We start from the raw sequence: 13,152 nt of genomic DNA, 5'->3' as shown, positions 1-13,152 counted from the left end.
CACGCACACCTAACATGAAAATTTTCATCAAGAGGTGGTTTCAAATGCAATTTTAATATTGAAATTGCGGCATTATCAAAAGACATACACAATACTTTTTGCTTGAGATTATAAAATTCAACAACTTCACAAATAATACTACTTATAAATGCAGCAGTATGACTCTGATCTTCATCATATTTAAAAGCGATAATACGTTTTTGCATACAAGTAGTATCATCTATCCAATGACATGTAATTGTCAAATAATCATTTCCATTAACAGCATGGCCAATATCAGAAGTTAGAGAAACTCTACAAGGAAGGTGGCTAAACAAATAACGTATGTATGTTTGATATTGTCCATGAAGTCTAAAGATATCATATCTACAAGTACTTCTAGGGATACCTTTAAATAAAGGATTGTAATCCTTTGAATATACATAATAAGATATGATGAAGAAGCAAAAGAAAAAGGTAGACAACCCAAAACAATCATTTTTGCTAACTCCTCACGATCTTTCATTTTATCATATTTCACAAGACCTCCAGTAGTCGGGTTTAAAGTTGATTGATTTCCATCTCCATCAGATCCCCATTCTATAGGATGCTCAATTCTCATATGTCTACTAAGTGTCTCAGTCCCCCTAATTGTCCTCCAGTCTTATGTTTAAAAGTATCATTATAAAGTTTGCATTTAACTCTATCACTATTCGGTATGTCTTCAAAAAATTTCCAAACCTTACTTCTTTTTCTACGATTACTAGTCGGGGCCATTTCTTTAAGTGGTATCTCATCTTCCATTTCTAATTCATTATCTTCTATACCAAAATCATCCTGGAATTGTTCATAATCTATATTATTATCAGGTAATATTTCAGGAATATTTGAAGAGATATTTAAATTACTACCAGATGCTAAAGCTGAAGTACTACATCTTTTTTTATTTCCCCGATTAGTAACCTTGTTACAAACTCTTTTTGCAGCATTAAGCATATTGTAAAAATTTAACTGCTAGCAACAAATAAATATGCAAATAAAATAGTAAATAAGAGAAAGAGCTGGAGGGAGTGCACCGAATTCGGCAATAAATTGAGAACTTGATGATTTCACAACTCCAATGTTACCACGAAGAAACGACAATCGTTCCAATTTTGAAGTTCAATTGTTCAAACTTCAAATAATAAATACTACGATAAATTAAATTCCAAAAAATAAAATAGCCAAATAATTGATTGCACTTTAATAGGTGAAGAATGAAGATTGAAGAATGAGAGAATATGAGAATTGAGATTGAGAATTGAGAGATGAGTGAAGAAATGAGGAAGGGGGGAGGGGGGTATTTATAGTTGTTCAAAGGGGGGTTAATTTATAAAAAAAAAATAAAAAAAATTGGGTTATTTGTGCAATTCAGCCGTTGAGCAAATGCCAACGATCAGAAATCTGGGTCCAGTTTTTCTTTTTAAAAAAATTACCGTTAAAGTGGTTTTGGCCGGGCCGGTTAACCGGTTGAAGAACACTATTCATTGACCGGGATTGACCGGTCCGGGTAACCGATAGTTCAAAGGTAAACGACGCAAACCGCCCTACACCCTTAACCCAGCCCCCTTCTACCGGTCCGGGCCGGTTCCGGTTTTAACCGGTCTGGGCCGGTCCGGAACCGGGCTGAGTTTAACACCCTTAATCAAATCTCAGGAAGATTTCCTATCTCTTCAACTAGCTTCACATTCAGCTTGAGCATTGAACTTGTTCTTTTCAAGTAGAAAAAGATAAGCGTGAAATACTTTTTCCTTGTTTCTCCCTTCTAGCACAAAAATTACATAATGGGAGAGAGTGTGTTCAAGAGTGACCATGAAATGAAGGATGACAAAGAGCTAATATGATATGACATAAGACTTTTCACTTGTAGATGAAATTGAGTTCTGGATTCCATGACTAAAGGCAAAAAGGAAACAATAACAGGAACTTGAGTCTCAGGCTTATTTTTACAATTTTTTACTACTACGTTGTTGAGTTGATCATGTCATCGGATATGTTGAACAAACCCTTGCATACAAAATTCTTACTTCGAATTATAAATATATAGGGAGAGATTGTGATTGAGGAACTGAAAATTATCATCACTCAACGGATACCTACCAACCTACCTACATTAGAAACACATTTACAGAGCCTGACAAATCAAATAATTGAATTCCTAACAAAATCAGAGATATCATCAGCTGTTAGTTGAGTGGTATGAGATTTTTACTATGACCGACAAAGGAATGTTTACAACATGACCTTGATTTCCCACTAGTCCAATTCTTCCAAAGCTTGCTGTACTATTATTCATGGTAGCGTTGAAGAACACATTCAAGACCTGCTGCTGTCCACTTGCAACAAAAAATCGCTTTGGGATAACCTTAACAGAAACTCCATAAGGTGCACTCCAACCGACGATATATGTTTCATTGCCAGCTATGTTGGTCATTGCTCTTTGAACTTTTCTTGATTGGTTCAGCTTTGATATTGTGATTGAAGGCATGTTCAGGTCAATTCCATTCATAGTAGAGACCCCACAGCTCTCACCAGTGTAGTTCAGAAGCACAGGAGCTGATCCATTTATGCCACAGAGGAATGCCATGTAGTCGTTATAACCTACAAATCAGATTTCTAAATTCCATGTCTGACAGAAAAAAGATATGCTACAATGACGTATTCTGAACAAAGTCCGCCCTAAAAATAATTAGTCATTGTATTCGGAAACATTTTTAAATGATGAACAAATTTGGGGAGAGTCTATGACCTGGAATCGCAGTTTGATTAGAAAATTCAACTAAATAGACAAATTTATAGTTTGAATTAGAGATGCAAAAACTACCCTAGAAAATTTTAAACTACCTAACCTATCCTCTCAGTGACACTCCTTGCCAATAGATAGCGAGATTCCAGAAAATTTTAAACTACAGTAAATACCTCTATAGCGATTCTTAGCACTCTACACTTGTAGAAAGATCAACCTCTCATATTTTGAAGAACGAGTTTAAACTAGAAAACATTCTTATTATTGCACAAATGATGTTGATACAAGACCCAATTCTAAACTTCACAGACTAAGAAGGCTTCCTTATATAGAGGTTGGAAGAGAACAAGGATACCATAATTGAGTTTCCTTGTGGAAACACAAGGCATAGACATAAAGACAATTATTGAGAACAATAATATAGGTTAAGGACAAACATTGACAACTGGCATTTACTTACTGATAGCACACTCGACTAAGATCTAAGTGGAGAATAAGAAAACCCTAATTAATACATTTGATTGGTTGACGCGTCTTGTCTGATGGACTGTAAGGTTGATTGCACAGTTAAAGGTCCTTCGATCCACCAATCTACAAGTCTTCTTTTGAGCAATGACTTGCTCCGTTGTCTTTTACAAGTAGTGCGCCTGAACCACTTGTTTCTTTTATCTTGCCGTGTGAGCGAAAATTCTTTTTGATAAGAATAGGAAAAAGCTGATTTTTCTGATCTACCTTTCCTTGGTGGAGTATAGATTTGAATCCACTTATGTATATTATATGTATCAATCTCATTTAGATCTTGAGAATCCTAGAAAAACAGATTATTTAATTCCTTTAGTGCTTCATCATGCACGTTTAATTTTTTGAAACTGGTAAATAGTAGTGCTTCATCGTGCACGGTCCCAATATGGACGATTAGAGGTCTACTTCCAGCTAGCAAAATCTCCTGCGTTTGGCCAGATTTCCTTGGGGATTGTGTTCTTGGAAATGTATCTTCTGAGCTTATTAAAAAACAAGCGACACAGACGCACTAAATGAAAAAGACGAAGGAGCATGCCTCCGTTCAAAAAAAGACATGGTCTAGGTTGGTGGATCAAAGAGAGATTGTCAAGTCCACAATCAACCCCATCTGTCGCTCCATCAGACGAGGACATTATTAAGGTTGAGTAGATTTCTTAAGGTTATTTTGTTCTCTTCAAGTGTGTGTTGTCAATAAGTGAATGTCAATCGCCAATGTTTTTCCTTTATTATTGGTTTCAATAATTTTCCTTGTGTCTTGCGTCTATCTATATGTCTATCTCTCGTGTCCCATAAATATATCAATTATCGTATCTAGAAGGATTGTTCCCACCACTATATAAGATAGTGTTCTTAGTTTGAGACTCCTAATCAAGTTCTTTATCAAATATCCTTTGTGCAATAAAAAAAATCTCCCGTTAGAACTCTCTTAGTTCTTTCTTCAAACATGAGATAATGATACCTAATACGAGTGTAATGTGTTAAGATTAACATTAGACGTACTTACTTCAGTTCATAGTTTTGTCTGATAATTAGGCCAGGCAAATTGTTGTAGGGATGTCCTTCGGAGCTACACTAAGCAAACCTTGTTTGGAAAACTTGCATCTATAATTCAAACATAATTCGTCTACTCAATTCTCATCATTCTGCAATTCTAGGACTACACTCACCCCTGAGATTACGAGATCTGTCATTTAGAAATGCCAATGACCAATAGTTTCTCCTCAACATCGTGTTAGGATTTGTCCTGAATTTCTAATCTATTAGGACTCTCTTTCTTAAAGGAATGGAAAAAGACTCCTAAAAGGATTAAATTTCCTTAATATGTCTTATCCTTTTCTTGGAAGACAAGTTTTGCATATCTATAAATTAAGGATCTCTACTTCTCACAAGAGTACAACAAAAAATATCAACAATGTAGTCATTAAAGAGTTTTGTTTAGGGGGAGATTTTTCTCTCGATAGTTTTCTTCTTTTATATTAGTTTTATCATATGTAGATCAATTGACCAAACCATTATAAACTATTATGCTTAGTTTAGTATATTTTTCTTTTGTCGTCTAATTTATCGTCCACCAAGCTTTGTATTGTTAGTTTCCGCATGCACCATGTTATTTTGATCCCAACACATCGTGGGCTAAGAGATCAAGAAGCAAAGAGTAGCTTACTTGTATCAAGAATAAGGCCTGGATCCAGTGCTGCAGTAGCATTCACGAATCCACTTCCCATGTCAAAAGGTGTTGCAGGAGACTGGTTTGAATCTGGGTTAGCATATGCACGCTGGGCTAATATTGGGCCCCCATATTTATTACGGAGAGAGGCTGTTGTAGAAAGGGCAGATCCAATTGCAGCAGGACTAAAGGTGGGGAATCTTTGCTTAATCAAGGCTGCTAAACCAGCAATATGGGGCGCAGCCATGCTTGTACCGGACATCATTGCAAAGCTTTCACCTAACTTATAGGAAGTACTTGAGTCAGCAAATAAACAAATTTTAATGGTATTTATATTGCTATATGAGTACCCCCACACTTTTAGAGGTAGTTCACGAGAGCATTGTTTAGTTCTTTTGATAAGGACTACCTTGAAATTCAATCGATTCAGCACCATGGGAACTCCAAGCAGCCCATACAGAATTTCCTGGAGCAACTAGGTTGGGTTTCAATATGTCTGCATCATCCACAGAACTGTCTTCTGGATCTGGTCCCCTTGCAGAATAGTACATAACCTTCGGAGCAGATAAGCTGAAATTAGCTTTTATTCCCCCTGAAATGCGGGCTACTGCCCCAAACTTAACAATTTTCTTTGTAGTTTCATCTTCCTCCAGTGAAGAATTGTAGTACTGAAGTAAAATCTGCCAAATTAGTAAAGACCACCAAATTAAAATCGAAGATGAAAACTTTTGTGCAACAACACTCACAGAACAAGTAAACATGTAACCAAAACAATCTGTCCAAGTTGATCTGCTCCCTAAAAGCATTTACACATCCAAACTCACCTTAGAATCATCTTGGGAAGGAATTATAATTCCAGGCAATCTCATTGGAACCGGATTAAGTTGAAAACTGATAACAAAAGGATCCATGGAAAATACAACTCCAGCTGCACTAAGGTTCTCAGCAGTTTCCGAGGCCTGTTTAATGGTGGAAAGCCCAAGCACAAACCGGATGGAGTAGCTACAAAGTAAGAGATTCCCTTGAACGAGAGTTTGATTAAACTTACTGGCATCTTGGCATTCACTGACATACATATCTTTAGCAGCTGTATCATTCAAAGCATGAATTGCAGAAACCAGCGTGTACATGCCATCGGTTCCAGCTGTATACAAAAACAAAAGATTCTGAGAGAGCAACATTAAAAGGAACTACATGGAACTCCTTTAAAGGTTGTAAAGAAGTTTAGTTGGTCAAGGATACAATACAGCACCACAACTATCAACTAAAGTTCTGTTTTCATTGTGTCCAAAGAGAGTAAATCTGGGAAAATAAGGTTGCAGCATTTCAGTCATTGTATCGACTTGAAAACTAACCAACTTATGCTCAAGGATACAATACAGCACCACAACTATCAACTAAAGTTCTGTTTTCATTGTGTCCAAAGAGAGTAAATCTGGGAAAATAAGGTTGCAGCATTTCAGTCATTGTATCGACTTGAAAACTAACCAACTTATGCTCAAGGATACAATACAGCACCACAACTATCAACTAAAGTTCCCCCCAAAAAAGCTTTTATAATTGAAAAAATGTTAGTGCACCAACGCCAAATTTACCACAAAGTACATGCCTAATTAGGTATACATTTTTTATGGACATGTCAGGGAAAATCTCCAGCATCTAGCTTAGGCAAACACTTTTTGGGGGATATCTGAAAAAGAACCTACATTATTGGAGAAGACTAACAGCACGGAATTTACATCATTGAAAATTATCAACAAGAATATCTCCAAGAGAAAAGGTTCTAGGCTGCTTGTGTACTTTCCTTAACAATTCAAGAGCATCCGCTTCCTCAAATTTAAAGGCAATCCTGTGATATCATATCTCATTCTCCACTGATTTTGATAAGGAAATATTTATTGAGATTATACATGATAAGAGATTATATTTCACTTGTCCGAAAAAGATAGCTCTACTTTTCTTTTTAGGCAGTCCTAAAAAATAGTAACTACTTCCCGTAGATGAAAGATAGTTCACCTTTTACTTTCTCTCTGTTCTTGCAGACCTAAAGTAATTAAATAACCATGCAGTTCCTCTCTAACAGTTAAAACTTTTGGAGGCGGTTCACGCAATTTATTGTGGCATTGGAGCATTTTTAGGAAATAATAATAAACATGTCTCGTATCTCTAACAATTCAACTTTTATCCGAGGCAGTTCACGTAATGTAAAATCAGTAGCAATGTCAGGGAGAAGATATCTTATTAAATTATGTAAAATACATCATCTAGCTTGAAATGTTTGAGAGGGGACACTTATGTGTGCTTATTTTAGGTTTGTCATATTATACACAAGTCTAATTATTTTTCTTGGGCTAAGTACATAATAAAGGGTGGCAATGAGGCTTGAATTCAAAAGTTCTGCATGCTTTTATACCATGTGAGAGATAAGAAAAAATATTAGAAGAAAGCATGAAAAACTTATGACTGACTGCTAACGACACACTTTACAATGTATACAGTAATTTATCTAATGTCTCACACTACTTGTACATGCTTAAATAAGTCTAAGTCAAACTATTTAGTCAAAGGTAATAGACCATGTCACCTTTAATATTACTCATTCTTTCCCAACTCACTCGGGATTGCAATCGAGAGAGAGGAACAATTGACCTAGAGTCGCATTAACTATCTTAGAAGTTCCAACAGGAAATTACTTAATTTAGTGTAACAACAACAACATACCCAGTATTATCCCACACCGTAGGGTCTAGGGAGGGTAGTGTGTACGCAAACCTTACCCCTACCTTGTGAGAATAGAGAGGTTGTTTCGAAATTACTTAATTTAGTGCAGAGCAGAATAATTGGGTTGTCCACAACCACTATAGTCAAGTGGTTGGTTATGGTACCTGATATTTGGTGCCACTTCCCTTAAAAGAATTACATAATTTTAACTCTACTCTTTAACTTCTTTTACAATTAAATTAGAACTAATTAAATGAGGGAGGGATTACAATAATGAGATACTTGTGGAAAGAATCAATCCGTTCATATGCTCAAAATAGAATTAAATTTATCAATCACCAAGGAAGACTTACGCGCAAGTCCAACTCCAGATATGGTGATGTTGTTGCCCAGCACTATAGAGTTACTGTAAACCCTGTCATGGGTTGAAGCACCGACAGTGAAGATCCATGGGCTGAAGGAAGCAACAGTCTTAGGTGATGGTCCAGTATTGCCAGCTGCTTGTACTACAAAAATGCCTGCTTTTACTGCTGACAGCAATGCCATGTCTATCGGATTAAAGAAAGTCGCCAAACCAGGAGGACGCCTATTTGGAGTGATAGATAAACTGATTATGTCCACGCCATCCTGGGCTGCCTATAATGGTAAACAGACAAGTATCACCACTGCTTCCTAAGTATATGTAACATATGTATATATATATATATATATATATATATATATATATATATATATATATGAGGACAAATGAATGTGCCCTCCATCCTTAGAAACTTGACCTGCTTTCCATTCTATTCTGTCCCAAAAACTAGACCAATTTCGGCAGATACATTTTTCACCTTCCAACAATTCAAATATAAAATAGCACTACTATTTTATGTTACTGAAACTTTATGTGACATTTTCCCAAGATATGCTAACAAAATCTGCAGTATATCTGTTTCCTTTCCTCTCTGTATCCAAAAGTCAAAACCAGCACATCCTTCTCTTTTTATTTTTCTATAAATGTTTTCCACTATCTAGCTAAAAATGAAGACTTGCCTGGTCTATGGCAGCAACGACATCTGCAGCAAAGCCACCGAAACTCTTGTATAATGCCTTGTAAACTGCAATGCTAGAAATATGGCATGTAATCAATATCTGCTCCAATAATAATTTGTATCACGAGATATATAAGGAAATTAACTCCTCGTCTAAAACTCTGAATTGAAAAGAAAGCACTGGAGGCCTTGAGTTATGAGCACTTCAGTTTTTTTTTTTTTTTGTGATGAAGTAAGTGGTATTATAAATGGAATCAAGTAGATGCATAATAGCAAAAGTACAGAAGTGAGTTTGTTATCTCTGCTAGAATGAGGCCTATGCTAAGGATAAAGAGCTAATAAAGTCCAAAAGTTTGACATGAGAATCTACAGGGGACAAACTATCCCAGCTTTGGAAAGTTAAGAAGATAGATCAGTAATAGTAGATTTCTAGTCAATTTCCCCAAGTGCTCACAACTCAAGCACTTCCTAGTACTCAAGGATCCCCCTCCCCTAAACAATGGATTCAGATTTCTCTAACTTCGCTAATTTTTACTTTTCAGACAACATGTGCTAATTGTAATGTTTGGTGAACTGCTGAAAAGGTGATCGGAATCATTTTGGTACAAATGAACCATTTGCTAAAGTTAAATGTCAAATGCTCTTGCATTGGAGCATATTTGCATGCAAAATTTAGGCCCACAAAATACACACAACAAAGAGCTTATAGAAGATATGGAAAAGAATTACAACATAAGTTGATTGCAACACTGCGATTCCCTAAATTATTAGTGATGATAGCTACATTTTTGGAATCTCTTCTGCATGACGAGCATCACCTCTCAGGTTGATATCGGTAATCAAATATGAAGAGAAAAATTAACTTCAGATTTCTTACTGTGAATGAGGAGCCATTCCACTAGCATTTCCAAAGTTATGTCCAGCTACAATAACGGGGATCCCATGGTTCCCTGCCGCAATAGAAGCTGTATGCCTGTTCAATTAAGAAAATCAAGCCACTTGGTGGTAGATACTATTTTCAGTAACTTAAAACAACGACCCAGTTAAATCCCACTATTGGGGTCTGGGGAGGGTAGTGTGTAAGCAGACCTTACCCCTACCCCAAAGGGGTAGAGAGGCTGTTTCCGAAAGACTGACAACTGAATGTTCAAGACATAAAAATTGATGATGTCAAGAAGGTTTGAATCAAGCAAGGTCCTGTCTTTTCTTTATTTTTCTTACTGTTGCTTTTTCTTTTCTGTGTTTTATGGAACCTTGAAAATCAAGTTGTGGTTGTTCAATTACCAATTATTTGTTGGACAGAGTGAATTTGATATCATATCAGCAAGGTTTCAAATCAGGTAACTGTCATCAAATTAGACATTGGCATCTTCTGCGTCTGTTGAATTGTATTCTTTCTGGATTTATTGATGGAAAGGTGGTCCATTTAACATTTGAAATAAATGAAGCCTCAGCAATTGGATTTCCATAAAAGATATTGGATATAGCATCTCCCCAGTCCAGACTGCACCACATCTTAGAATATCATGCTCAACTGTTGATAGTTTCATGAATGATGCATTATGGCCAACAAAATAAGAACTTTACATATCTTAAAGAGGCTTCAGAGATGCCTTGATCAAAAAGTGCTAATCTGGGGTAGGCCTATTAAGTTTCGTTCTTTTATTTTCATCGACAAAGTAGGGCTGTGATGAAGTTAAACGGAGAAACATGGTTAGTTGAGGATTCATATAGCCGACCCCAACTTGTTTGGGACCGAGGTATAGTTGTTGTTGTTTATAAAGTAGGCCTAAAGTTTCATATCATTATCATGTATGAATTTTGACGATTAAGATACTTACAAAAAGCTACAGTGAAAATGGCCATATGGTAGAGAACACTTACGTTCCGTGACCATCACCATCAAAAGGAGAAGCATAGTCCTTAGTTGCATTAAATATCCCCCTGGTTATAGCAGATGCTGCAAAATGACGGGCACCGACAAGCTTCCTGTTGCAAGATCCGGATGGAAAATCTTGAGTGACCTCACAAATGCCAGAAAAGTGCTCGGGAACAGGATATGTTTGCTCATGTGAATTATCGGAGAAGCTGGGGTGTGTAGGATCAATTCCAGTGTCAATGAAACCAATCACAACGCCTTCCCCCGCAGTTCGATATCCACCTTCTTGAGCCCATGCCCCACGAGGTAGACCTAGGAACTCTGGTGTATGTGTAGTAGCAGTTCTGACGGAGAAATCCAAAACAATATTTGACACTTCTCTCCTCCTTGCAAGCTTGAAAGCCTTCAAATTGAACAAATACATGTTCACATAAGATATAACCATGATCAAAAGTCACAAAATCCTGTGTAATGAATTAACTATGTATGACGTGTTAAAGATAATTCTAATTTCAACATAACTGCCAACATACCTGCAGAGGTGTTACAAGCACAGCAAATCCATTGATCAAGTAGTGGTAGCTGCAAACTTTTAGATACTTTTCTCCTCTTAATGCCCTCCTCAATAAAGAATCATGCATTTGAGAAACGTAGGAACCATTCATTCGATCTATATGCGAAACATTGCTGATTCAGAAAGAACAAAAAACACTCAGTAATATGACTGAAGAAGTGAACTTCTCAATTTCACATAAGAAGAAAGAAGGCAAGGAATTATTAAGTTAGAATTTAGCCATGAAGAAGTGTAAAATTTACCCCAAAAAATCAGTTAAGCTTCATTCCGTAAGAATTCTAACATAATAATTCACTGCATTCTAATTCTCAATCAGTCAAAACTCAAAACACTAAAAAAACGGAAACTTTCAGATAAATTGCCTTTTTAACTTACAAAATCCTGCATACACACTACATTCACTAGGTAGGGTTAAGGTTTGCGTACACAGTACTCTCCACAGAGCCAACTTGTGGGAGTATACTGGGTTTATTGTTGTTGTGTAACTGGGTTTGTTGTTGTTGTAACTTACAAAATCAAGAACTTCAAACACTTTAATAATTACAAATGCTACAAAACAAATCGAATGTTGAAGCCAGTAAAAGGCTTTAATTACACATGCCCAAAAGTTGCAACTAAAAACACCCCTTTTCATTGAACAAAATAGCTGAAATTGAACAACCAAAAAGCGGGGTAAGCACAAAAAAGGCCACTCGTTAGAAGCAACCCAGTTATTGTTATACTTTGTTGTTGTTGTTGTTGTTAGAAGCAACATAGAAATAAAGAGTACATTTATGGGTGTAACAACAATAACTGCTACACTTTAATACCAAAAAAGTTGGGGTCAGCTATATGAATCTTCAATATTCTTACCTCTCCATTTGAAACCATCTAATTCACAACATTCAATAAGAGTTTAATTATACGCACTGACGATATAAAAATTATTTATCTAATTAGTTCACCTAAAAGGTAATTGCAAGTAACTCTATTTAATAGAGTCGATTGATAACCTATAATAAATGGTAAGTATTCATGCTATAACAAATTAAATTAGACTGATAGTGTAAAAAGTTAGTTACACGGTCAGTGTAATACAGTTAAAAAAAAGAAATAAATACCTTGGTAAGTCCAGTCTGGTAACTCTACCATTTGTGGAGTGGTGTTGATTCTTCACCCTCAGTTCTCCATAAAAATGAGAAATAGGAGGTTTTTTCAGAGTCACAATATACACTGACGCAGTAGCTGAATCAGCATTCTCTTGAGACCAGCCACAACCCACAAAATTCACCAAAAATAACACCCCCATTAAGAAACTGAACCAAATAGACCTCTCCATTTTGAGCATAACCGGAGCTCCAAGAAGGAGGGTGAAACTGGACAAAAGTCCTCACCAAAAACAACTACTCATTTGCTTGTTCAAGAAACCAGAAGAAGAAGTAAACAAGAGTACAAGAATTGTGTTAGCTAAGTAAAGGGTACAAAGCAAGCTCAAAAATGAGCATTTATGGACTTCTTTATAGAGAGAGAGAGAGAGAGAGATGTATTTAATGAGCTAAAGAAAAGAAGAGAAGCTGTGCAACTTTCTTGGGCAGTGTGCATATGAACGTCTTGTGTATTCGTTAAAAAATAGTAAAATTTTCGCATATTATGGTCCCTTATGTTTTAGGGGTGGGTTTTAAACGATCCATTATAAATATACTCTGTGCGTTTTTGGTCCTTAAATTGAGCAAAAGTGGTCAATTTTGGTCTCTAAATATTTAAGAAACTCTCATTATTAGATTTAATGAGACCTATAAAAAAATTAAGATTTAACATGAACTCAGATTTGAAGCTGCACTTTTGGAAGTTTTTGCTACTTTTGTCAAAATCTAGAAATTGGTACACTTTTATTAAATACAGTTTCTGCTGTTTAATCTATTTTTGATGTTTGGTACAGTTTTAAGTATTACGGTTCCTAAGATTTGATAAGACCTCCTTGATCTTTCAAGTTAAATTTTGTTTTCC

At 36.0% G+C, this 13,152-nt stretch overlaps 1 protein-coding gene across 2 annotated transcripts; it reads right to left on the bottom strand.

Moving 5' to 3' along the window:
• Positions 1–1,958: 1,958 nt before the first annotated feature.
• Positions 1,959–12,724, bottom strand: LOC104217402 (subtilisin-like protease SBT2.2). 2 transcript variants are annotated; one of them, XM_070168338.1, is made up of 10 exons: positions 12,267–12,720; positions 11,126–11,279; positions 10,598–10,995; positions 9,591–9,686; positions 8,711–8,787; positions 8,027–8,305; positions 5,777–6,096; positions 5,362–5,632; positions 4,950–5,231; positions 1,959–2,619 (listed from the first exon to the last, which is right to left on the bottom strand). In XM_070168338.1, exons 1-10 carry the CDS (start codon positions 12,491–12,493, stop codon positions 2,198–2,200), a joined length of 2,526 nt encoding a protein of 841 aa, XP_070024439.1. In that variant the 5' UTR covers positions 12,494–12,720; the 3' UTR covers positions 1,959–2,197. The 2 variants fall into 2 exon arrangements, with proteins under 2 accessions (XP_070024439.1, XP_070024440.1); XM_070168339.1 differs by lacking the exon at positions 1,959–2,619 and having other exon boundaries at positions 5,115–5,235; positions 12,267–12,724.
• Between the last annotated feature and the right edge of the window lie 428 nt (positions 12,725–13,152).

This window comes from Nicotiana sylvestris, chromosome 2, assembly GCF_000393655.2.
Source record: "Nicotiana sylvestris chromosome 2, ASM39365v2, whole genome shotgun sequence".
Lineage (NCBI taxonomy): Eukaryota > Viridiplantae > Streptophyta > Magnoliopsida > Solanales > Solanaceae > Nicotiana > Nicotiana sylvestris.
The sequence above is the reverse complement of the archived record's forward strand: the minus strand, read 5'-3'. Positions and strand labels throughout refer to the sequence as shown.

Bases quoted from the DNA above. Each gene is read 5' to 3' on its own strand.
- LOC104217402 (XM_070168338.1), bottom strand. From the start codon at position 12,493: ATGCTCAAAATGGAGAGGTCTATTTGGTTCAGTTTCTTAATGGGGGTG. The intron at 6,097-8,026 runs GTAAGTCTTCCT...TTTTGTATACAG, and splicing joins ATCTGGAGTTGGACTTGCGC to CTGGAACCGATGGCATGTAC. The intron at 5,232-5,361 runs GTAGTCCTTATC...CCTATAAGTTAG, and splicing joins TGAATCGATTGAATTTCAAG to GTGAAAGCTTTGCAATGATG.